The sequence below is a fragment of the Brienomyrus brachyistius genome, chromosome 9 (assembly GCF_023856365.1).
Source record: "Brienomyrus brachyistius isolate T26 chromosome 9, BBRACH_0.4, whole genome shotgun sequence".
NCBI classification, from domain to species: Eukaryota; Metazoa; Chordata; class Actinopteri; order Osteoglossiformes; family Mormyridae; genus Brienomyrus; species Brienomyrus brachyistius.
Window position 1 is genome coordinate 20,733,207 of NC_064541.1, and position 26,576 is coordinate 20,759,782.

Here is a 26,576-nt window from a genome sequence, read left to right on the forward strand (position 1 = left end):
ATGCCCCCTAATGGAGGAGACAGACATCATAGCACCATAATGCCCCCTAATGGAGGAGACCGACATCACAGCACCATAATGCAGATACCGATTTAATGTTATGCAAGTCACACTTCCTGCCAAAGCTGTGATATTCACCACTTTCAAATCTTGAGGTGTAATTTTCTATCCCAGCCAGGTCCAGGTAGTGATTCCTTCTCTCCGTGTTCTCGTCAACACAGTAATGGTTTCTCTCGGCACGCAGAGAAGCGTCATTGTTCTGCCTCCTGGAGGGGGATGAGAGAGGAGGGCTGTGCTTTACCAGGATCCCATGTGTATGCAGTATGCAGCTGAAGGGTACAGGCGCACGTATGGGGAGAAATGTCATGGCCACCAGGGGGTGCCTTTAGGGAGTTATGTTTAAGAAGGGTGATCATGCACAGGTACAGTCAATTACAGAGTACAGAGTACAGGTTCTGTTGAAGAATTGCAAAGGAATTTACTGAGGTATAATAAATAATGACTGATAATAAGATGACCTCTCCTACGTCACAGTAAGGTAATATTACTTAAGATGTCTGATCACATGACAATCAAGGTCTACTGAAGGGCACAAAAGTGTTGGCATTTACACTAAAAACACTGACTGGTCAGTCGACAGAGAGAGGCTGGACTCAGCTGTGCTCACCTGAAGTGCGTCGAAGGTCTTCTGTCCACACAGCGCCCCTCTTCCTGATGATCAGGCTCGGGTCGGCTGCACCTCGAGTCCCTCTCTAAGGAGTCAGAAGGACACCATCAGCCTGGAGGCTCATCTTCTAAGGCCATTCCAAGGTCATTGTGTTACACACAACAGGATTACGTCAGAGATTTACAAAGCCGATGCCATACAAATATATAGTACATAATATACAAAAGATGTAAACAATACTACAAACAAGTATATAGTTAAGCTATAAAAGAGAGATAATACACGTTGTGCATTACTGTGGATATTTAGCAAAAACACACCCGTGATACTCCAGTAACTGGAGTTTTCACTGCTGAATTTTCTGTTTAAGATAAAATCTTCAGCAGTTAGTGTATATTTACAGTATATTTGGCTGTTGGTGGTTTTTATCTAGAGAGACATGGAATATAATTTTACAATATTTAACAGTACTTCAGTCGCTAATTTTACCGTGCACTTGTAGTTACTAAAAGGGTGTAAACTCCACTTTCCTAACTATTAGATTTCCGAGACCCAAAATACATACGTGTAAGTTTGGAACCAGAGGCAGGTCGCCTTCGCCCCCACCCACGTCGCTCACCTGACCCCCCTGTGAGGCCCTCCCGCCTACGCTCGCTGGGCCCTGGGGTTACGGTCAGCTTCACCCGCAGGCTTCTGCCCTTACTGCTGGATGAGTGATTCACTGAGGCATCCACCACGTCATATATGGTGTGCATGAGACCGGACATGTCCTGCCAGAACGAGGGAGATGCAGGGATGGGGGGGGGGGGGCACAGTTTAAAATAATGGGACAGATGTTTGCGGTAATCGCTCATTTTAATTGCGACGGGCTTTTTGTGAGAGAACTGCTGTAAAGCTACACCTCTTTGGTCACTTTGCCATTGTTGTCAAAGTCATAAAGGGTGAAGATCCACTCCTGACGGTTATCTTCCTCCACAGACACGGCGCATTCCAGGTCCTGTCACCATAGCAACAATGTCACTTATTAAAACAACCACTGGAGGCCAGTATTGGCCTGAAATTCACCCCGTCCAGACAACTCTGACACAAACAAAACACGGAGAGGTAACTTTTATTATGCAGCATTTTCACAAATGTATTTAATGATATTCAGCAAAGACATGACCTGTAGCATATTTAGTTTTCCAATTTTCATCATATGTGTTTGTAGGGGACAACAAAAAAACCTTTACCCTCTCTTTCTATTCTGGGAACAGGATTTCAACCACAGTTTCTCAGTTACAGGCCTCTTGGAAACCCTGTGATTCAGGGGTATCTAGTAACCGACTTGTAATTGGAAAAATAAACTGCAGGAGTATGGCTGACATAGCAGCCAGGCCAAGGAAGGCGGTGTTCCCAGGGCAGGCTCACTACCACTGCGAAGGACGAAACAACAGGCTCTTTGGTTCAGCCCAAAATGAAGAATATTATCCCCTTAAACTTCACCAGAAACAAACCGTTCACTCCCCCATTAACAAATGAAATAATCAGACCTATGCGAAGGTACATTCCCACACAAAACGTCCCACAGAATTCCTCACAGAGATGAATGAAATACAAAACACAGGCTTCACTCCCAGTGATGTAACACCGTGTGCGAGTAGCGTGCCACAAAAAGGAATCAATCCTTCCTTTGTTGCACCTTCTTGTCTTACTTCACAGCGAAATCAGACATTACCCTTGTTATCATTTCTTACTGAACAGAAGAATTAATGGAAAGGTGTGTAGCTAGAAATACCAGGCTCTTGATAACATAAAATGTCACCTCAGGTCCTCCTGCCCAATTTTACCAGTAATCTTACTTCATCAAGGACCCCTGTAATGTTCTGGGCCTCCTGAATCTACCAGCCCAGCTGAGAGTGTCTTGAAGGAGGGGACATAAGAGTGACCCTTGAAGAAGGGGACATGAGGGTGACCCTTGTTGAAGGGGACATAAGAGTGACCCTTGTTGACGGGGACATGAGAGTGACCCTTGAAGAAGGGGACATGAGAGTGACCCTTGTTGACGGGGACATGAGGGTGACCCTTGTTGAACTGGACATGAGGGTGACCCTTGTTGAAGGGGACATAAGAGTGACCCTTGTTGACGGGGACATAAGAGTGACCCTTGAAGAAGGGGACATGAGGGTGACCCTTGTTGAACGGGACATGAGGGTGACCCTTGAAGAAGGGGACATGAGAGTGACCCTTGTTGAAGGGGACATAAGAGTGACCCTTGTTGACGGGGACATGAGAGTGACCCTTGAAGAAGGGGACATGAGGGTGACCCTTGTTGAACGGGACATGAGGGTGACCCTTGAAGAAGGGGACATAAGAGTGACCCTTGTTGACGGGGACATAAGAGTGACCCTTGAAGAAGGGGACATGAGGGTGACCCTTGTTGAACGGGACATGAGGGTGACCCTTGTTGAAGGGGACATGAGAGTGACCCTTGTTGACGGGGACATGAGAGTGACCCTTGAAGAAGGGGACATGAGGGTGACCCTTGTTGAAGGGGACATAAGAGTGACCCTTGTTGACGGGGACATAAGAGTGACCCTTGAAGAAGGGGACATGAGGGTGACCCTTGTTGAAGGGGACATGAGGGTGACCCTTGTTGAAGGGGACATAAGAGTGACCCTTGTTGAAGGGGACATGAGAGTGACCCTTGAAGGAGGGGACATAAGAGTGACCCTTGTTGAAGGGGACATAAGAGTGACCCTTGAAGGAGGGGACATAAGAGTGACCCTTGTTGAAGGGGACATAAGAGTGACCCTTGTTGAAGGGGACATGAGAGTGACCCTTGTTGAAGGGGACATCAGGGTGACGCTCACCTCCATGGTGACACACTTCTTGCCGTGGTCTTTTGCCGCGTCTCGTTCCCCATTCCCGAAGCTCCCCCCACCTTCCGACTTCTCCGGGGCCAATGTCACTGGGAGACAGACGACACGCGTGTTAAAGTCAGACCCGCAACACGCTACTTACAAATATATCAGATTGTTTTTTAATAAAAGGGGCACTTTATTGGCCAGGGACTGGTTAAGTATTAAGAAGCGTTTAATTTAATGCCTCTATTTACCCTCCAGGGGACCGTGATTGTCTAGAAACTGCCCATCACTCGGTTCGCTGCCTGGTATCTCCTGGAGAGAGAGAAGGAGACAGAAGGGGAGATGTGTGTGAATCTGCAAAAGACCCTGGAAAACAAAGAGTTCGACACGAAGCATTTCCTACTCATGCAGGGCCAGCGGACGAGAGGGTGGGTGGCCCGGCTGTACAGCAAACACTGCCGACATTCGCCCGCCTGCCGACAAACAGCGGCCAGCCCGGCACCCGCCCGCCCGCCGACATACACCCGCCCACCGGCACCCGCCCGCCCGCCGACATACACCCGCCCGCCGACATACACCCGGTCACCGACACCCGCCCACTGACACCCGCCCACCGACACCCGCCCGCCCGCCGACATACACCCGGTCACCGACACCCGCCCACTGACACCCGCCCGCCCGCCGACATACACCCGGTCACCGACACCCGCCCACCGACACCCGCCCGCCCGCCGACATACACCCGCCCGCCGACATACACCCGCCCACCGACACCCGCCCACCGACATCCGCCCGCCCGTCACAGTTTTGCTGTCTGGGTTAGGAAATCGCCATCACAGGTCCAAGATCAGGACCAGGAAGCATCCAAAAAAGGCCAGATGCACTCCGCCCCCACCCACCCACACACCCCCCCAAAGAGGGTTTGGCAGACTTGCCCATGACTGGAATGACTTTGCAGGGGAATTTGGCCATCCCTGCAGCTGGGGGGCTGCAGCAAACGCGGGGGGAGGCTTGATACTGTGATCTGTTGTGTGAGGCTCTGCTATTTCAATCTTCAGAGCTTCAGCAGCTCGGGTAAAGGCAGCCTGTTCCGGGCGACTTCCAGGGCAGCGTGAGTATCTGAGGTGAAAGGCTGCTCTGTTCATGTTATCGTCTAATGGGAGCACTGGGCATGATGGGCCTCAGATCTGCACCAGTACACAAGCAGCCAGCTTTTTCTGAAGAGGGCAAATAAAACCAAGAGAAAATCAGACACTCACCATGTTCTTCAGAATGTGAGCCTCTCTTAAGGTGTCCTTCAAATATATCAAATAATCAACCAAGGAAGGGCACAAAGATTAACTCTGGGGGCAACAGAGGGGCTTGGATACCCCCCATCACTTTATAGGCACTCCAAAAGCTACTGTTGCACCCCCCCCCCATCTCCCCCACTTGCGTAAATCTACGCAAGACCCGGCTGGCCAAAATCTGTCTAGCATGGAACCTGCATTTCTTCAGATTGAAAGCTAAATGTCTACCCGCTTAAGCAAGGGGGGCCAAGGTGACATTTTGTCTGGGGCCCCAGAAGTTCTAGCTAATGGCCCTGATTAACTCACATGCAGAATACGGCAAGGTGTCGTACAAATTGTGCTGGACGCTTAAAATCCTCAGTGAGGCTAATTCTGTTTTTTCATGCTATTTTACGTTCTAATTCTCTGTTAATAGTATTTAATGCAGCAGAAGCAGTCACCCATACATCCATTTTCTGTACCCGCTCGTCATGTGCAGGGTCACAGGGTCACAGGGTCACACGGTCACAGGGTCACAGGGTCCGCAGCCGCTAGGGTTGCAAGGCAGATAATAACCCAGGATGGGGCACAAACCCACCACAAGGCACACGTACACCCCACAAGGCACACTTACACCCCAAAGGGCACACTTACACCACAAAGGGCACACTTACACCCCAAAGGGCACACTTACACCCCACAAGGCACACTTACACCACAAAGGGCACACTTACACCCCAAAGGGCACACTTACACCCCACAAGGCACACTTACACCACAAAGGGCACACTTACACCCCAAAGGGCACACTTACACCCCACAGGGCACACTTACACCCCAAAGGGCACACTTACACCCCAAAGGGCACACTTATACCCCAAAAGGCACACTTACACCCCACAAAGCACACTTACACCACAAAGGGCACACTTACACCCCACAAGGCACACTTACACCCCAAAGGGCACACTTACACTCCACAAGGCACACTTACACCCCAAAGGGCACACTTACACCCCAAAGGGCACACTTATACCCCACAAGGCACACTTACACCCCACAAAACACACTTACACCCCACAAGGCACACTTACACCCCACAAGGCACACTTACACCACAAAGGGCACACTTACACCCCAAAGGGCACACTTACACCCCACAGGGCACACTTACACCCCAAAGGGCACACTTACACCCCAAAGGGCACACTTATACCCCAAAAGGCACACTTACACCCCACAAAGCACACTTACACCACAAAGGGCACACTTACACCCCACAAGGCACACTTACACCCCAAAGGGCACACTTACACTCCACAAGGCACACTTACACCCCAAAGGGCACACTTACACCCCAAAGGGCACACTTATACCCCACAAGGCACACTTACACCCCACAAAACACACTTACACCCCACAAGGCACACTTACACCCCACAAGACACGCTTACACCCCACAAGACACACTTACACCCCACAAGGCACACTTACACCCCACAAGGCACACTTACACCCCAAAGGGCACACTTACACCCCAAAGAGCACACTTACACCCCACAAGGCACACTTATACCCCACAAGACACACTTACACCCCACAAGGCACACTTACACCCCACAAGGTACACTTACACCCCAAAGGGCACACGTACACCCTACAAGGCACACTTACACCCCAAAGGGCACACTTACACCCCACAAGGCACACTTACACCCCACAAAACACACTTACACCCCACAAGGCACACTTATACCCCACAAGACACGCTTACACCCCACAAGACACGCTTACACCCCACAAGGCACACTTACACCCCCACAAGGCACACTTACACCCCACAAGGCACACTTACACACCAGTCACACACAGTCACACCGGTAACAGCCATGTTACATAAATATATTTTACCTGGGATGAATCAAACTTTGGCCTCAAACGCTAATAGCCGGTAGCCTTTGAGACCCAAATGAGAAAGCATGGAACTCTAAAGGTATCGGGTTAAATTGACTATAAAGGCTTAGTGAGTACAAAGAAATGAGAAACTGCCCGTCTGGTTAATTATTTGTGGAACTGGGATGAACTGGGATGAACTGGGATGAACTGGCACAGGGCATATTTTCATTCCCTCAAAATCTCGTCACCGCATCTCCGGAAAATTCCGCAAACTGCCTCAAAAGTGCACAAGGCATCACGTGTGATTCCTCTGCGTTATTAATCGGCCAGCTTTCCTGGCTTTGGCCTGGACGCTCGCTTTAGAGAGCTCTGCTGATGGACAAAGCACCAGACACATGTGCAGCATTCAGCGGCTGCATCTCCGTCAGCAGCTTCCCCTTCTGTGTTCATGACAAGCTGCGGATCTGAGGAGCAGAACTGTGTTTATGTAGGGATGTCAGAAAGCTGGGATTCTCAGCGATGCATCACACAATTTGTAAAGCATGAGTCTTAACCCTGTCAAACTTTGCCTTCAGCACTGCCTGAGACGCAGGATCTGGGTTCCCGGGGGTCAGCATCACTGGTGAAGGACAGGCTAGAGTAATCAACCATCTTCCAGAGCTGCGTAACACTGGAGGGGTGCCAGTCCAGCTCGGAAATGAGTCTCCAAGCTCTGCAGTGCAAAAAGAGATGAGCAGTGTTGCTAGACCCTCATTTCCCCATCACTGTGATGACATTTCAGCAGCAGACACCTTCATCATCACCCTCACACTGCTTCTCAGTGGAAGGTCACACAAAATCTCTTTTTCTATGGCCACAACTTCCAGTTCATTCCGGGGGATCCCTAGACGTTCCCAGCTGGAAGATAAAATCCCTCCAGCGTGTAATGGATCTTCTTCCCAGAGCATCTTTCCCAATGGGAGGTACTTGGGAACAGCTCCCCTTGGCGACCACCAGGTGGCGACCTTATAAGAAGCCAGAACCACTTCAGCTGAGTCCTCTTTATCCAAAGGTGCAGAGCCTGACCCACACAACCAAAAAGCTTACGCCTTACTCAGTTACTCTGCCGAATATTAAATTCTCCTGGAGAATGTTATGTTTGGCTCCCTGCTCATGTTTAAAACAGAAGCACATTTCCGTCTGGTACATTTTACGCTTTTTCAATGGGTTTTAAGCCGACCACGAACTTGAGTTCTGCTAGATTTTCGAGAAGAGCTGATGCTAGTGGCCTTTGTGGAATAAGACAGGCTCTCGGACCCATCGGACGCCTCTCAAGAAGCCGCAGACACACGTCTTGCCCCGTCCTGAGCCATGTGCCGTTTCCTGGTAGGAGAGGGAGGCTTGAGGCTGCCGCATGGAGGGACAGCAGGCCTCTTTTCCGCTGGATGGCGTCCATGTTGGCTGAACAAACACGAGACAGGCTCACCAGGCCCCGCTAGATTAGGGTTCGGAGATCCAGCATCGTTGCCGCTTGACAGACCGCAGCCACGCCAGCTTGGTAAATGCACACAGCGGAGAAACTTCCTGGCCTGTAATGACTGGCGATGCGTCGCCTGGCTCCAGACACCGGCCAGCGGTTATGCTCACGCTGCTTATTCTTTTCAATTTGCCATTCGGCCTGCTTGTTCTCACTGCCGCAGAAAACGGACTTTAAACACTCCGTCCTGCCCAGTGCTCCTAAATCGGGTCAGAAAAGCAAATTGATGGTTTTGGAAATGCGCTTTCTTCACAGGACGATAATTTTCCTTTTCACATATGATAACTTGTCATATTTTTGTCCTCTGAAAACCATATGGACATTTTCAATAGTCTATTCAAACATCACTGGCTTTCTAAAGCGCTGTTGTAAGGGCTGGTTTATGCTTAATGCCGACTCCGATGTGCCACAGAGCATGAAGCTGTTGTGTAGCATTTATACACAGCAGGTCGCATGTGAAAACAGTGCTGAGCAGGAGGGGGGGCACACACAGCAGGAGGGGGGGCACAGACGAGGGCGTGTACCAATCAACAATGTAAATGACACAGACATCGCAGCTGTCCTGTGACACGATCGTGCTCGATCACTCACTGACCAGGAGAAACGTAGCAGGAAGTCAGAAAGGAGACAATGGTGTATAAGCACCTTCTAAGCACCTTCTCTACCATCTCTGATCAGACTGCAAACAAACATGGCCAGTGGATGTGGAGTCACAGAAAGCGTGACTGAGGAAGTCCAGAAATACCCACATTTTTATGATTCCGCACTATGGGGTTATAAAGACTCCCAGATGACTGCAAACTAAAATAAAATGCATGTCTGTAACTAAACACCATGTACCTATGTCCTCGTATACTGCAAGTATATAATGCAGAGTTAGTTTGAAATAGTTATTCTTAATATAATACTGGTACCACACTTCATAAACATGACCTAAGAACAGTTTTGCTCTACAGTGCCACCCCAGGCCAGGGGTCAAAGTACACAATGGTGTAAGAAGTGATAACATCCAGGAACCCGGACGGTCCGGCAGTACTGGGCGCTGGGGCGTGGCCACATCTGCGGTAAGTCTAACCCAGCCCCAAGAATATGAACTATAATTGTCTGTGATTTCTTTTCCAGAAGTGTTTTAGTCTATTTCTTGTTATTCCCAGCAGCACCAACAGGTTCCCATGCTTAAAAATGTTCAGCGTTTTCTTGGGACTTGGTGCTGAGCCGTCAGGGCGCGAGGAGCGGATGGGATCAGACATGGCGTGGAGATTGACAAACAGCAGGAATCACGCTCCGCTGTTCCCTGGCAGGGTACGACGTGGTTGGGGAGGGTGGGAGCGGGCAGGCACTTCTGCTCAGGGCGCAGCCATTGCAGGCGTGTTTTTAAGTCTTCAGCCAACAGCAACAAGCAAATGCACTCTGTAGTTCAGGGCAGAGCACAGGGCATCATGGGAATGGAGGTGAGACAGGAGAACACAGATCTGGGCCAAGTATCAACAGGGCTGTAATGAGCTCTCAGTACCCTGTCAACCTCTGACACTAAACAAGCAAAAGCCTGTTTTTGCTTAATGGATTTACAGGCCTCCGATATTTTACTATCAATAAAAACAGCAGCATAATCTGCGTCTAATAATGTCTGTTACTCAATGTCAAGAAATCGTTGTGATGGTTTGGTGCCCATCTTCAGTCATTCCCTGTCCCCGTCATTATTGGGACAGACTCCGGACCACCAGGACCCTGTATAGCAGCAGCCACTACGGCGTCCTGTCCAGCCCCACGCAGAGAACGCCATGCCCTGCAGCCCTCCCATACGACTCCCATTCACTTCTTTTGGAAAATTTAAACTTTGAGAAAGCAAGACTCAAACTGGCCGAACGCTCACAGAATACTGATAGATAGATACTACAGTAATGCTGCTTTTACTCTGGGCCAGTATCATGAAGCCGGGTTTCTTGGTGCTGAATAACTTGTAGCATTTGGTGTCTGGGTTAAACATAAGTGAATGAAGATAAAGTCCATTTAAACTGGGAAACAGTAAATCCTGCCCTGAGATAAGACCCGAGCAGCTTATATACTGTTACCCACAACTACTTACACACAAATGGCGTAACAACAACAAACAGGCACCATGTAAACAGCACTTATGTAGACAAGAAAGGGTATCGCAACTGCTGGCCATGGTGACGGAGACTGGGAATGCGGGGTGAGAAGGGCATCGCGCAGGGGGGGTGTCAGTCACAGCTGGCGGGGGGGGGCTGACCTCCAGGCAGGCGTGAAAAGCCCCCCTGCACACGCCCGCTGGATGGGGGGAGAGCTGCCCGTGGGAAGGGACCAGAGCCGCTGAAGCTTGGGAGATTTGTTCCACATTCCGGAATCCTTTCAAAAGCGCAGCGGCTCGGGAATGTGGGGGGGGGGGGGGGGGGGGGGGGGGCACGGAGGTAGCAGCGACATGGACCTAGTTATGGGGTCAGAGGGCACACAGCTGTGGCGGCACCAGCAGGACAGAAAAAAAGGGAAAGAACGGTAATGCAAAGACCACACAGCAAGGAGACAACAGCTGTGTGGAAAATCTGTTAAAAACCCAGAAAGGGAAGTTAGCATTTGAACAAAATATCATTTAAGTGGATCAGAGAACATTCACCTCCCAATGGTTCCCATTTTGCAGGGATATAGATATAGATATAAATACAGATAGCGACATAGACATAGACAGCGATATAGGTTTCCTGATGGGGCAGTAAAAGACACCATAGCTACAACCTGGGCAGGTCAGCAGTGAGTGAGGGCAGCCGGCCAATAGCAGGGAATCATCAGCAGTGGCACGGGAGTGCCGGAACATGCCACAGATACCAGCGACGCGTGGGCTGGTCCACGTCGCATCCAGTCGCCCCAGTTAAGTTGAACAAACCACCATGTGTCAGCTTCAGGGGGAAAAGGCTTCATTTTAAACAGGGAGTGTTTGGGGAGAGCAGGGCCAGGTGTAAAATAAGCCCAATGCAATAAAACCCAGCACAAAGCACAGAAATGGCACAGGATTTCGAGTCTGAAATCCTGCACGTGAACCTCATCGTTTTTTTCCACAGAAAAAGCAGAATTTGTGCCAATGCTATTGGCAGCCACCTGTCAGAGCTGCTCATGAAGGCATTCCTCTCGTTCAGGAGCAGGCCAGGCTGTCTGTCAAAGCCTCGTTTACAGCCCCAGTGTGCCCCCCAGCACAGACACACACCCCCAGTGCCGAAGGCATTCCTCTCGTTCAGGAGCAGGCCAGGCTGTCTGTCAAAGCCTCGTTTACAGCCCCAGCGTGCCCCCCAGCGCAGACACACACCCCCAGTGCCGAAGGCATTCTTGACGGTGGTGTAAGAACAAGCTTACTTCCAAGATGTGAAGTTCCTCACGGATGTGATGTCTGGCCGGGGTCACTGGAAGGTCAGCTGCAAAGCCCTTTCCCCGGACATCCCATCGCGGGGCGCAAAAAAAACGAAAGAAATCCCCCAGTTATGAGGGCAGAAGGACACTGGAAGCTCAGAGCCGCCGATGACACGTCAACACGTCCTTTGGTCGAATTTCACAAAAAAAGCGCAATGTACCAGCCATGGGTGAGTGACTAAGGCGATGCACCTCTATGCAAATCACAAGACGCGGCCAGAAGGAGTGAGGAGCCGAGAAGGGAAGTGGGGATGAGACCGCCGCCACTTCGCAGTGGACTTGGAGTTCACTGTGGTGCCGAGCAGACATTCCTGTGGTGCTATGATCAGGCAGGAGGAGAGCGCAGTGACTGTGGCCAGTGAAAGGAAAGACCAACCAAAGCTGGGGGTCCTTTCGGCAATAACATCATTTCCGTAACTGCTCCATGCATAGGACTTGGATAGGTCCATCCATCCATTTTCCAACCCGCTTATACTACTGGGTCACAAGCCTATCCGGAAACAACCCAGGAGGGGGTCCAGCCCATCGCAGGGCATCACACACCAGTCACTCACACATGCACTCCTATGGGCAATTTAGTAACTCAATCAGCCTCAGCATGTTTTTGCACTGTGGGGGGAAACCGGAGTACCCAGAGGAAACCCCACGACGACATGGGGAGAACATGCGAACTGCATGGGGGTACCCGGGTCCCAGAGGTGTGAGGCTACAGTGCTAACCACTGCACCACCAAGCCGCCCCACTTGGATAGTTCACACTGCATATTAACAGCGATGCATAAAAAGGAATTAAAGTTTATTTTGAGACTGACATTTTACGCTTGCAGTTATTTGATTATGTTAATCATTTCTGTCTCAGTTTGGCATCTCTTGAAGTTTCCTGTTATTTCAAATGAGTCTGGAAATGTAAAATTAATACATTGAACTAATTGTAACTGATTGTTGTGTGACGACTTCCACCCTTTCTTAACGCTGCAGTATGTGTCCTCGGGCTGTGATGATCCGGTACGATATTTTGACTCCACGATGGGTACTCTAATTCCATTCTGTTTTTCACTTTCAGTACATTATTCACTAAATCACATGAGGTATTCAACACTTTTTTATAAAAGTATGTTTTTAAGTTAGGCTAGGCTATGATCAGGTTAGGTGTTCTGTATTAAAATGCATTTTCACTTTACGATATTTCTGCCTTAGGATAGGTTTATCAGAACTCCATTGTAACCCAGGGAGAGTCTGTCCAACAGAATGTTTCACACCACACCCTATATCCATCCATCGGTCAGTCCATCCCTACCTCTTAGCCAGTCCTGGATCACAATGGACCCTGTATCCAGCAGGTGTATAGCTGAGCCTTTACACTCGCACACATGCATACGAACACGGCGAGTCACACGCACAGAGCGACCACATTCCGTCATGTCAGCAAAGGGCCAAGGGCCCCCTGGGCCTCCTCAGCTCAGCCGCTGGCTATTCTCAAGGGCTTTGGAGGATTTCACTGCATTTTCATCTGAGCAACTCCAGATTCAGCTCCAGAAAAGGAAAAAGAGAAGAGAAATAACATTCTTGCTTAATATGTGGGGCTCCTCATTGAAAGGGCAGATATTTTAAACTTACCAGCACAATATGAGCTCTTGTATACTTTTCATTTCCTTTTGAAGGAACCCAATAAATGGAAATCCTCTAATCTGCCTTCAAAGTGGACTGAGCCCAGAGAAACGAAAAACATAAAAAAGGAGAAGAGGCCACTGATCACAGGAATGAGGTCGGGGGGGGCAGGAGGGGGGCAGCTCTCCTAACAGCGGCACTTTGGATTGGGCTCCCATCCTGATGGGACCTGTCCTGGGCGGATGGACGGAACGACCAGACGGAAACAGCCTCCCACAGACTGCTAAGCAAACAACCGACAGCAATGGGACAGACAGGAGTCCATTCTGCCTCTGACATCTTTACCCAGGCTGCACTGCCGTATTGCAGTTTCCCAATCCGGTCCTCAGGGTCCCACAGTCAGTCCATGTTTTTGCTGGAAGCTGGGAGGGAGCACAAACGTGAACTGACCGTGGGTTCCCGCGAACTGGATTGGGAAACACTTCCATATTGGTAAAAAATCATAAAAAAAAAAAAAAAAAACAAATACGAATTTTTATATTTGAGGATCAGAGGAATTAAATCGGCACCCATGCAGGAACCAGACGGGGATAAAATTGCAGCTTTAAAGAGACCCCTGGAGAGCTACTGTTGGACCTTAGACAGGACAACTAAGCAGAAACGCTCCATTAAAAACTCCAATTTTATTCAGGCAAACCACGGACTACACAGCAAAACAGTAATAAGTATAAATAACGAATGAGATTCGGTAAGTATGACAGGGTCGCCCGGGGAGAGCGTGGGGGTGACGGCATGCATGCAACGCACCCCCGCCATGGCCTCAGCACTCTGAGCCGCCGGCAAAGTCCACTATGCGCTTTGAAGCCACTCCTAATCGCTTTCAGATGTGGGTGCATTTCCCCGGGTCAAATTCACATGGGTGAGGGAGGGGGCGGAGGTTCGCTGTATTGAAGGACCCGCCGGGGGGGGGGGGGGGAGGGGGTGGATGCTGATCTCTTCACTGCCGTTGACGGACAGCAAGGTGGAGGATTACGTAATCTCCTGTCACTGAAGACAGCGCACATAACACACCACTCCTGTTATTTTATGTTAGCAAGTACTGAAGCATCAATCATGTGATCATCCTTTGATAGCACAACTCTGCTTGGTTAGGTCAGCGGTACGTTACATTGTAAATTAGCTCATATTAGGCTGCACTTTTAGATGTTATATTTATTTATAATATACAGTTTTATTTTTATTACATTAATATTGACAGATAGACTGGCATCCCTTTGGTTCATGTCCCATGTTTCTCGGGATAGGATACAGACTCACACTGTGACTTTGTACAGGATAAAGAAATGGATGGATGGATGGATGGATGGATGGATGGGTTGGTGTATGTGGAATTGCCAAGACTCTGGTCTCCTTTCATAGACTAAATATACATGGTTTAGGTGAAAGGGCATTCCTGCAAAATTCCAGTGAAATTCCCATTTCTTGTGACTGGCACCCATCAAGGATGTACCATGTACCATATACCATGTACCATATACCATGTATCATGTACCATATACCATGTACCATATACCATGTACCATATACCATGTACTATATACCATGTACCATATACCATGTATCATGTACCATATACCATGTATCATGTACCATATACCATGTACTATATACCATGTATCATGTACCATATACCATGTACCATATACCATGTATCATGTACCATATACCATGTGCCATATACCATGTACCATATACCATGTACCATGTCCTCTGACATGGCCCTTAACCTGTGTGCCGCAACCCTTAATTAGCATTTCATCTTTACTTCATGTTGAGCCACAGATCTGTCTGACAACCACTAACAACCAGACTCCTAATTCCTTTTTCTGTTATTATCACTATTACTTGTTTGAAAAAGGAAGAAAATGATCCATTAGATGATTGTTTTAAACAGTATAAGAATGTGAGTGTTTTAGGGAGCACAGTGTGATGTGTTCCACATGATGTGTTCCACAGATGTCCAGCAGGCCCACAACAAAACAAAACAGCCGGTCGACCATGCAGCCCCCCCCTCTCGTTCTCCTGTTTGTTATTCCTGTGTGCCGACGGACAGCACGGCCGTGGGCTCCCTTCCGCATCCTGGGAGGCACATGGAGAGCAGAGGCTCCGTGAGGCCCTCAGACATGCACCTGCGGGCCCATCTCGGAGTATCAGCCCATTGGAGACACTGCAGTGTTCGTCACCTAGGCAACGTGAACTGAACCTAATTAGTCCAGCAACATCGATAAATCTTTAGCTGATTCCTCACAGTTATGTTTAAAATCACATCGCCTAAACAACCTCAACTACTAAGACCAACAAAAACCGTCTCAGAATCAACAACTGAACTGTAGGTTTTGGGGTCATTTCTCTACTTTCTACTGTCTTCTCCGCAAAGACAGATATGATAAAGATGGTCCTGTCAAAGCTGCAGGCTGGTCCAGAGCGAAGGCCCGTTCATCACGAAGCTTCACAAATTGTAAACCCTTAGAGAAAGAAAACATCCACAAAAACTACTTTCATTAACAAAGTTTATGCATGAGGCCGTATCCAAAGACGAGGAAATCTTGTTTGATTTCACACAATTAGTTAACATGTAAGTCGATATTTGCTCAACTTGTTAAAATAATGACACTTATTGAACTTTTTCATTTTATGGAGACCAGCGGTGTACTCCAATAACAAATTAGATTTTCTTTCCTTGTACCTTAAATTCTACTACCTCATTAAGAAAAAGGTGTAAATGTACTTAGTATTTCTATTAGGAAACACAAACAGACATTCAATAAGCACAGGACAGGGTTATATGTGCGAGTATGTATGGAAAGAATGTGTCATGTCGTGTTTTTAAGCTTTCAAAGAAAACATCAATCTTAATAAAAACATTTAGGCTTTTTAAAAAAACATATTAAAAGTTATTCCAGGCTAGTCCAATGCCAGCAAATCAGGCAAAATATCACATAAAAAGGCTATCATTAAAACCAAAGGGGACATTAACAAAACTGAACATTTCTTTCGGAAAGATCTCTAGTCCCATTAATTGAAGACGTGTGTGTGTGTGTGTGTGTGGATTATGTTTATAACTACATTGTGGGTACCAAATGCTCCCTACAATCTGATAAAAAAAACCTGTTATTTTGACGTCTTTCAGGTCCCCACAAAGATCTGTGACTGCAATCAAAAAACTAAAAATGCCAAAAATCTCGTATTTTTTTGGTTACTTAGGGTTAGGGTAGGGGGTGGGTGGGGGTTAAGATATTCATGTTGGGATTAGAGTTTTCCGCATTACATTTTGAAGGCCACTTCATCAAGGCTTTGCAAAAGATCTTAAGATACTCCAGAAAAACACTAATAATCCCTGAATATTGATCATATGCTTATTATATGCTTACATGTCGAAACAAGCATTCATGTATAAACCGGCAAATGGTACTAACAACTTAATACAACTTCAGGTTAATAGTTACAAGCAGCTTAACAAAATGACATGGGACCTTCCCTGTAGTCAGAAGGTCCAGCTGGCAGGGAACTGAAGGCCACAGCAGCGGAACCAGGGATCATGTGGAAACCTACCTTACACCCTAAAATGCAGCAAGTTCTGAGCACCTCTGTGCTTTGCTTGGCTGGGCCTCAAGGCCAGATCAAAGGCGAAAAGAGCAGAGTTCTGCAGCCCGCGCCAAGAAACGTCCAGGGCGAGACCTGGCCTCCGACTGGGGTATTTTCTTTCCTACAAGGAGCAGCAGAGAGCCTGAGCCCCCCCCCCCCCCCCCCCCCCGAGCTGAGCCGGTGGTGCGGGCCATTTAAACACCATCATCCAGGACTGCCGGGGGTCCCTGCTGATTTACCAGCCCCCCGTGCGACCGCTTTAATTGTTATTGCCGTTGTAAATGGGTGGGAAGTGTATTAATCTCACTCATATTTTCCAGACCTCCGAATGTTTCGTGCATCATCGCTGCAGCCAAATACAACCAAAGAAAGTCCACTATTTCAGGCGGTAGGAGTTGAGTGAGACACCATACTTCTCAAGGCCATTCTGCACAAATGCCGACTGTCTTCATAAGCCACCGTGGGAATTCCCACTACTGTACGCGCAAGATGAAAGGCGTGGAACAGGGATGCACTGTCCGGAGTGTAACCCGGGAGGCAGAGGACACAAGGATGGGGACATCGCGGATGAGATGCCAGGCCATGATGATACACACACACACACACACACACACACAGACAAACACATACATACAAACACACACACACCACACACACACACACACACATACAAACACACATACATACAAACACACACACACCACACACAAACACACACACCACACACACACATACAAACACACACACACATACAAACACATACATACAAACAAACACACACCACACACACACATACAAACACACACACACAAACACACATACATACAAACACACACACACCACACACACACACACACACACATACAAACACACACATACAAACACATACATACAAACAAACACACACCACACACACACATACAAACACACACACACAAACACACATACATACAAACACACACACACCACACACACACACACACACATACATACAAACACACACACACCGCACAAACACACACACACACAGACAAACACTCACACACAAACACAAACACACACACACACACACACACAGAAACACATACTCACACACCATGGGCAATTTTCCAGGTGCAAATTCACTTTACCGTATGTGTTGAAGCAGTGGGAGGGAAAGAGAGAGCCTAGGGAAAGCTGCCCGGACATGCAAGCTCCACGCACATGAAGCCGGGGGTGGGATTCACTCCCCCAGCCCCAGAGGCGTCAGGCCCACCTTTCTTCATAACAAACGTAACATATCTAATAACACAGAACCACACGATAGTTTCCACGTCTAAGACGGCCACCTGGACTACAACTCTCTACTATGACCGTCAGGCTGCCTATTACTACAGTTTTAAGAGACGTGCTAAAAGACAGCTACACCCCCCTGAAATAACATGTGCTGGGGAGGGGCTTCTGCCAAAAGTGAGCAAACAGCTTCAGTGGGCAGTAAAAAATATCCCCGTGTAAATAAACACACAACCTGGCTGCCAGAATTTAAAACGCTGTTTCCAAGACACAGGTCATGCAGATCACAGACAGGAAGGTGGACGCACTCAGACACACATGTGCAGACACACACACTCAGACACACATGTGCAGACACACGCGCGCAGACACACACACGCAGACACACATGTGCAGACACACGCGCGCAGACACACATGTGCAGACACATACACTCAGACACACATGTGCAGACACACACACTCAGACACACATGTGCAGATGCAGGCGCGCAGACACACACACGCAGACACACATGTGCAGACACACGCGCGCAGACACACACACGCAGACACACACGCGCAGACACACACGCGCAGACACACACGCAGACACACATGTGCAGACACAGGTGCGCATTCACATACACTCAGACACACATGTGCAGACACACACACGCAGACACACATGTGCAGACACACGCGCACAGACACACACACGCAGACACACATGTGCAGACACACACGCGCAGACACACACGCAGACACACATGTGCAGACACACACGCGCAGACACACACGCAGACACACATGTGCAGACACAGGTGAGCAGACACATACACTCAGACACACATGTGCAGACACACGCGCGCAGACACACATGTGCAGACACACGCGCGCAGACACACACGCAGACACACGTGTGCAGACAGACACCTGGGGTGGAAACGGCGGTATCGTATTTCAAAGTGCTTGAGGCGCTGGCAGCGAGCGCGGAGGTCCGCCGTCCCGAGGCAGCATGGGAGGGTGGAGGGTGTACACCTACCAAGGGCAGAGGAGATCAGAAGGCAGCCAGGTTTCACCTTTATGGGGGAGGGGGACTTTAAAACCTCATATGAGGAAAAAAATCTCAGGCTCAAAAAAGGGGGGGTGACTAATCCAGCGCTTTGTGCCGCCTGTCCAAAGGCCAAAGTTAAAGCACCTTCACCTCCCAGGCTGCGAAGATTCAGGGTTACCCAACACCTCCTTCCATGTCCCTCACATCCCAGGCATATCAGCGCAAGAAAACCCCCCCCCCCCATGCCATTTCCACCAGGGCCCCTCTCCCCCCTCCAAACCAGGAGCAGATGTGCGCCGCAGCAGCTCTGAAAGACCCCGCTGTTCTGGATGCCCGCCACATGCCTTGGAGTTGGAAATGAAGAATCACAGAGCTCTTCTTGTGAAGCCAGTCTCGAGTTAAGACAGAAAAGAAGAGGAAAGAAAGGAAAAGAAAAGAAAAGAAAGGAAAAGAAAAGAAGGAAAAGAAAAGAAGGAAAAGTAACGAACAGAAATAAACAGCCGTCTCTGTGTCCCTTCAAAAGAAGCTCAGACACATTTGCACGCCTCCCCCCCAGCCCGGAAGAGACCATAATATCACACTTAAACACAAGGCCAGCACTCTCATTACATCTCACTCCGTAAGTTAAACTTCAGAGGGGAAGAATAAATAGCGAGGAGCAGCAGAGACGTCTGGAAGGTGACACTGTGTAGGTGGCAGATGCTCTCCACGCTGCTCTTATGTCCAAACTGACAAACAGAGCCCAAAGGAAGCCTTAACCGCACTTCATGTGCTTGTGGCTAAATTTCTAGAAAGTTGTACTACTTTTCTTCCAGAGCTGACAGAGGGATGTCTTTGTATTTGATGACTATTCACGCAACCCGAGAGTTTGAAGTTCAGCTGAATTTCCATGTTTTAAAGTATCAAAGAGTGAACATCTACACAGCCTCACCATCTGACGTTTGCAATGCATTTATTACTAAAAATGGCTCCCCTAAAATCCAGCTTTATCATCCATTTCCTGTCCTAAAGCTGCATCCCTCACCCAAAGAATAAGACCAGACGGAGTGTCTTTCCTACTCTTGCGCCATAACTCCATGTTTTTACAGTCCTCGGGAACGAGCAGTGACTCCACTGATACCAGAGACCCTTCATAGCTTTCCACTTCGCCTTTGAAGTGAGTGCCAGACAGCTTCGGGGTCCCACTCCACCTTGGCCTGCCTGACGACACCGGGGTGGGCGGGGGGGGGGGACCCTACCTCTTCCACCGACATATGGCTTCAGCGTACTCCACCTAGTATGTGTCTCAAAAACACAGCATTGCCTCTTGTCAGAAATTTACCTGAATAATGAGACAGAGAGCTTAAAGCCAGGCTACCAATCTCCGAGAGACGTGGACGTCGAGGAGCATTTCAGCTGGCTAGGTATGTTTCAGCCGCCTTGGCTGAACTGTCTCTCCACTGCAGGAAATGAAACCCTGGAACCCCGGCCTGCATATTTCTTACAATGGTGACAGGCTCATTTTAAACCTTCAGTCCACGTGTCACATTTCTTTTACAACAATGCAAAATTCTTACTCTTTTAAAGATCCCATAACAATTCATAAACGTGTTGCTCCTTTTTAATACACATTAAGAAAGCGGAAAAAACTAAGAAATCACATTTTAAAAATATTTTTATTTAAAAATTTTAGAGCAGTGGTCACTATCGTGACGACCGCGAGCTACGAGCCCCCATCGGCTTATTTTCCTAGAAGTCGTGCTTTTTACTGTAATAAGCTCAGAGACTCCTGTCTTGCAGCATAATAGCTAAGTCTCTGCAGTCACATGACCAAAGATATCAAGAGAGACAAGACAAGCGTTACTTTAAATTAGCCAGCTGCCATACTGTGAACACCACTTCCGAGTGGAAAGAACCACGACAGGTAAAATCCTTGGGTAGTTAAACCACAAAGGTTCATTGGTCACTCTATGGAAGTACTCCTGCCTTTGTAGTATGAGCAAGACGACACAGACAAAATCACAATATATCCAGCAATGGTATTTTCCAAATCGATATCAGGTTTTTCCGGGCGCAGTTCGGCCCAGGTGCAGCCGACTGAACTGCAGATGTGCTTCTTACACTCCACATTCAGCTGTACAGCTGATGCATTCCTCCAAAGCGGTATTTATATCTGCCGTTACCGTTTGACATTTCACTGGAAAAGACCTGACTGGATTATTCTTACAGCAGGGCACCTACATGTCAGTGCCCGCCCCCCCCCCCCCCTCCTGCCAGGTTACTTATTCAGACCGAAGAAAAGTCCTGCACGTCTGTTAACCGTTTCATCGGTTTGCTTCAAGCTTAAATAGAAAAGGGCTCTGATCTGCAGCTTCGGTTAGATGCCATTCCTAGGCCTGAGAACAGCAGGCTGTAGGAGCCTTTATAAACAACTATTAAAGCCTCTGAATTAAATTCATTCAGCTGCAAATTAAGAACGAATGCTGACATAGATGATCCATCCTGAGCTGATGTCAGCCTTTTACTCCAGTGCTTGCTCTTTAGTAAGAAGGACCTGGAACATTTTGTAAACATTCCTGTTCAGGAAATGTACCTAAAATGTTAAAAAACAGAAAAGGTGAGACCATGTGTGAAAAAACCCATATAAATAAAATAAAAACAGTCAAACAAAGAGCAATAACACACACGGCCTCTTGCAGGTATCCCTCTCACACGCTTTATTTTCTTTTACTTTTTTAATTCTGCCTCGACCGCTGTGCAGCTGCACTCCATTATACGTTCCTCTGCTGGGAGATGTGGGGGGGGCATGGCTTTTCTATGGAGGCCAAGCCCAAAATGCACAGCGCATGCCTTCCCTCTGCCTCCCCCTGAAACACACGCTCCGTTTGCGTATTTCACGGCGACATCTGTTTCTTGCAGCCGTTAGTCAGCAGTGGGCTGCATGGATAGAGGAAATGGGGATCCTTCTCACTGAGAGAGAGCTGTCGTGGTCTTCAGGAGAGCCAAGGATAGGGGATTAGGGGAAGGTCACACGTACTACACAGACTTCACAATTAGATATGAAGACTGCGTGAGGTAGACTGAGGCCTAACCAAGAAGCACAGATATACCCTGCTGGCCTCCTAAAGAACAACCTCCTGGCTGGCAGAAGCTGTGAGAAGGCCCTTCCAATTTGTCTATTTTGCTAAATGCTAAAAACACGTAACTGCTTGACCATCTTCAGCTGGTTGGTGTTGGGAAATTTACTGACAAATGTAATCCATTACAGACAGGGGTGGAAAGTTCTGGTCCAGAAAGTAAAAGTCCAGACCAAGGTTTTGTTTCAACCAACCAGTCGAGTATAAAGAGTCACAGTGACAGAGGACTCAACTGGTTGGTTGAAACAAAACCTCGGTCTGGACTTCTACTTTCTGGACCTGAACTTTCCACCCCTGCCTTTAATGGGTTACTTTTGTCAGTATCTTCCCCAAGACTGCTGCTGGTCTTCAGACACTCCCTGGTTTCACCAATATACTGCAGATTTTCCAAACTAGCTAATCGGGGCAACAGTGACGAGATAAACAAAAGACACTACAGGTGTCTTTACTATTCAGAGATACCATCAACTTTTATAGCTGTTTTCCATGTCAAGGCATCAGTCTGACCTTTATCTCAACAGGATGCTACTGCCAAGCAAGGACATAGTTTGGTTTCGACATTGAAAAGGACTAAATCAGTGCCGAACTCCCCCAACCCCCCCAAAAGCACACGGTCCTCCCACATTATTGGTCGGAATATGTCCCTCCCATCTATAACAAAACCTAGGCCCTTGCTGCCTACTGTCCTAATTCAATTTAAGCACAAGTAATCAGTCTGAAAGTTACATTATCAAATGGATTATTTTTAAAAGACCCCATTTGTCAATCTTGGTGTGTGTATGAGTGGAGGTTTGGCTACAGAAAAAAAAGAATCAAAGCAAGGTCTCCGATTAAATTAAAAGTGCAACCCCCCCTCTATCACCAAGCTACAAAGATTGCACTGATGGTGGTCTTCCTCAGGGGGACACCAAAGGACTTCTGGCGTGAAGAAAATTGCTTTTTAATTGACTGTCGCTGGGTGGGTAATAGCTCTGATACGGGCCCCCTCCCCCATGTCTGGGGGACCCTGTTTCTCTTCACAGAGACCCTTGTAACTTTTCTTCATCATTACGCCTTCAGCCCAGATCTTTCAGCACCACACTCAAATTAGAGTGATGTAATATTATGTCACAAATACTTGCCCCGTGGGAGCACAAGCTATTTTTGAGGGGAAGCACTACGCCCAGTGATTCCGCCAGCAGCCATGACATCAGTCCTCATATCCAGTGTCCGTCCAGAGCCAAAGCCTCATATCCAGTGTCTCACCAGCTGAGGTCTGCACGAGCTGGATTAGCAAAGAGTTCCTCAGGGGCCGATAGCTGTCAGAGAAACAGGGGCTATTCCCCATAAAGCAACAGCGGCTGGCTGTCTGTCCCACCGCCAATCAGCGCCTCCAGCCAGCGCCTCCAGCCAGCGCCACGACCCAGCGCCTCCAGCCAGCGCCACCACCCAGCGCCGCCGACCAACACCTCCACCAAGGGCCGCCAACCAGCGCCTCCACCAAGGGCCGCCAACCAGCGCTTCCACCCAGCCCCGCCAACCAGTGCCGCCAACCAGCGCCTCCACCCAGCGCCGCCAACCAGCCCCGCCGACCAGCGCCTCCAACCAGCGCCTCCAACCAGCGCCTCCACCCAGTGCCGCCACCCAGCGCCTCCAACCAGCGCCGCCAACCAGCGCCTCCACCCAGCGCCTCCAACCAGTGCCGCCAACCAGCGCCTCCACCCAGTGCCGCCAACCAGCGCCGCCAACCAGCGCCTCCACCAAGGGCCGCCAACCAGCGCCTCCAACCAGCGCCTCCACCAAGGGCCTCCAACCAGCGCCTCCAGCCAGCGCCTCCACCCAGCGCCGCCAACCAGTGCCTCCAGCCAGCGCCTCCACCCAGCGCCGCCAACCAGCGCCACCAACCAGCGCCCCCACCCAGTGCCTCCAATCAGCGCCTCCAGCCAGCGCCTCAACCCAGCGCCGCCAACCAGCAGCACCAGCCAATATACTTTACAGTCACAAACCTTTGGGCTGCATCTCTATTGCACATTGGGACTTTCCTCTATAGCCTTTACATAATGACTGACGGTCCCCCCATCCATTTTCTAGAAACCTTAATCAGGACCTTATCCCAGGAGCTAGTGACATCCCACTGCAGGGCACACACACTGTTCACACACATATTCACACCTGCAGACAATCTGGAAACTCCAGTTCACCTTAGAGTGTTTTTGGACTGTGTGAGGAAGCCCCATAAGAGCAGGAGTGTAGGAAGACCATGCTAACCACAGCACCCCCTAACTGACTGTTTACGTAAAATTCAGGCATTACTAATTAATCGAGGAACTACTCAAACTGATATTATGAGACGTTCCAGCACTGGCGCAATTTATTTATGGAGAGACATACCCGAGTCGAACTAACAGTGCAAATGGCACTGAGGCATGAATCTGACTGACCCTCTAAGCCGGGGGACACCGACCTTTCGTTTAGAAGATTAAACCTCTGGCAGTGGTGATGTCGGTTCAAGACGTGGCAAGTTACCTGGACAGACATTTGCTGTTACTGCTCGTATGAGAGGTGAATATTTCCTGATTACTGGTGCCAGAGCCTCGGTGCTACAGGCCATTTCGCCCTGCTGGGAAGCATGACGAATGACGCGGCGGCGCGGCTCTCACACCCGGCACGTGCATTCTGTTGCCAAAGGATAATTTTATTTATTAATCCATTTGTTTATTTATGTAAGAATGAGTCATTCTTTTGGCACATATAACCAGTGGGACGCTGGGGCTGAATTTATGACAGTTCTAAAGAAGAAACATATGTATCGCTTTTCCAGCTTGAAGACAAAAGCAACTGCTGTTATTGAAAGCAGTTATTGGAAGCATACATTGTCGTAAATTATTTCCATTTGCAACGACGTGTAAGAATAAATGATCTCTCTTTTAAAGAAATGGCTCTTTTCAGCAATCGAGTATGCTAAACTTTTAAAATTGGTATTGCTGTAGCTGCTCGTATAATTTATCGCAGCTGTGGAGCCAGGAAAACGAACTACAGTAGAAGTGGCAAGAAATTTCCGGTTAAAAGCAACTGTTTTCGTTCCAAGCGTTAGGTAGATGAATGAATGACAAATGTGTGCAGATCACTCTTTCATCTTACTTTCCTTAGAAACGGGTCAGCCTTAAAGTGTTTAAAGTTTAGCAATGCATTTAAGCCTTTGGAGTTGATATGAACACCACCCCCTGCCGTGAATAATTAACACACATTTACTTCTAAACATTTACTAAAACGAACAAGGGCTTAACCTATTACTAGTACCTCAACTTTTCACTGTTATTAAATAGTCCTGTACAGAAAATAAGCCCCGTGTACCACAATTTACATACACAGTGGTTTAACAAATCATTTAAGTCACTGAACCAACCTCTTAATCGCGAACCATCTAGTGGCCCATCAGAATTAACCCAAGTCAGCCTCCCCAGGCATTCTCGGGTTATAATAAGTGCAATTTCTATTGCTTATTTTAAGCAGTGTTGCCTGCAATTGTATTCGTTGCATTCAGAAAATTAAGTAGCATACACAAATCGATTTTTAAATAGTAAGTGATACGGGCAAAAACACAATAAGGATTCCGTGTTCATGCAGGCATTGCCACTGAATTGCGCGGAAACGTTATTAAATCTTGTCCCCTACAGAGTGCCTTCTTACCTGCGCATCTTTTATTTTACGCTCTGCAGCACCGAAGCGCTCGAATTCTTCTATCCCCCTACGGGAGGCGCTTATGACCAAACTGTCTCCTGCAAAACAGCAAAGTCAGTGTAAGCAAAATAGAATAAATGTCATGTCATGCATACATCAGAGCTTAAAAGAAAAGACGATACTCACCTTCAGGGTTTTCTCTACGTTTGCAAGCTAGATTTTAATTGCAAAAAAAAAGAAAATACAAGAAATAATTTACAACCTGCACTTTCATTTAATATGAATACTCGTATTAAAAGTACTTTGTTTTAACTCCACATTATTGCTTACCGTGTTTTGATTGAAGTTTGCCCATTTTATTTCACAGGAAAGGTTCTTGTTAAGTTAGAACTCCATAGAGCAATCGTTCAGCGATGTAGATGTAACTTAATCGACATGATTAGATTATGTCCATTGCTCAAAGCGCAAATTTGTATGGAAATATGCTCTGTTTTTTACAGAGCGATCACGTGCATTGTTATTTCTCAGTGGTGGGGTCACTTTCTGCTAAACGGGTCACTTTGCGCTGAAATCACACGGAGCGAAAGGGAGCTGCCCCACCACTGACTGCGCCTGAACGAGCAACAGTTTA

The 26,576-nt window shown here is 48.2% G+C and overlaps 1 protein-coding gene across 2 annotated transcripts in view; it reads right to left on the bottom strand.

Annotated features, from left to right (window-relative positions):
* The window catches only part of nkd2b (NKD inhibitor of WNT signaling pathway 2b), a 28,394-nt gene extending 1,818 nt beyond the window's left edge, over window positions 1–26,576 (bottom strand). Inside the window, exons 1-9 of one of the 2 annotated variants that reach the window (XM_049026919.1) lie at window positions 26,276–26,576; window positions 26,132–26,158; window positions 25,955–26,043; window positions 3,765–3,825; window positions 3,520–3,617; window positions 1,569–1,664; window positions 1,287–1,437; window positions 668–752; window positions 139–266 (exon numbers count right to left, since the gene is read on the bottom strand). In XM_049026919.1, the coding sequence (XP_048882876.1) occupies window positions 139–266; window positions 668–752; window positions 1,287–1,437; window positions 1,569–1,664; window positions 3,520–3,617; window positions 3,765–3,825; window positions 25,955–26,043; window positions 26,132–26,158; window positions 26,276–26,300 (760 nt within the window). In that variant the 5' untranslated portion in view covers window positions 26,301–26,576. The remainder of the gene's footprint in view (window positions 1–138; window positions 267–667; window positions 753–1,286; window positions 1,438–1,568; window positions 1,665–3,519; window positions 3,618–3,764; window positions 3,826–25,954; window positions 26,044–26,131; window positions 26,159–26,275) is intronic. The other variant, XM_049026920.1, reaches the window with a different exon arrangement.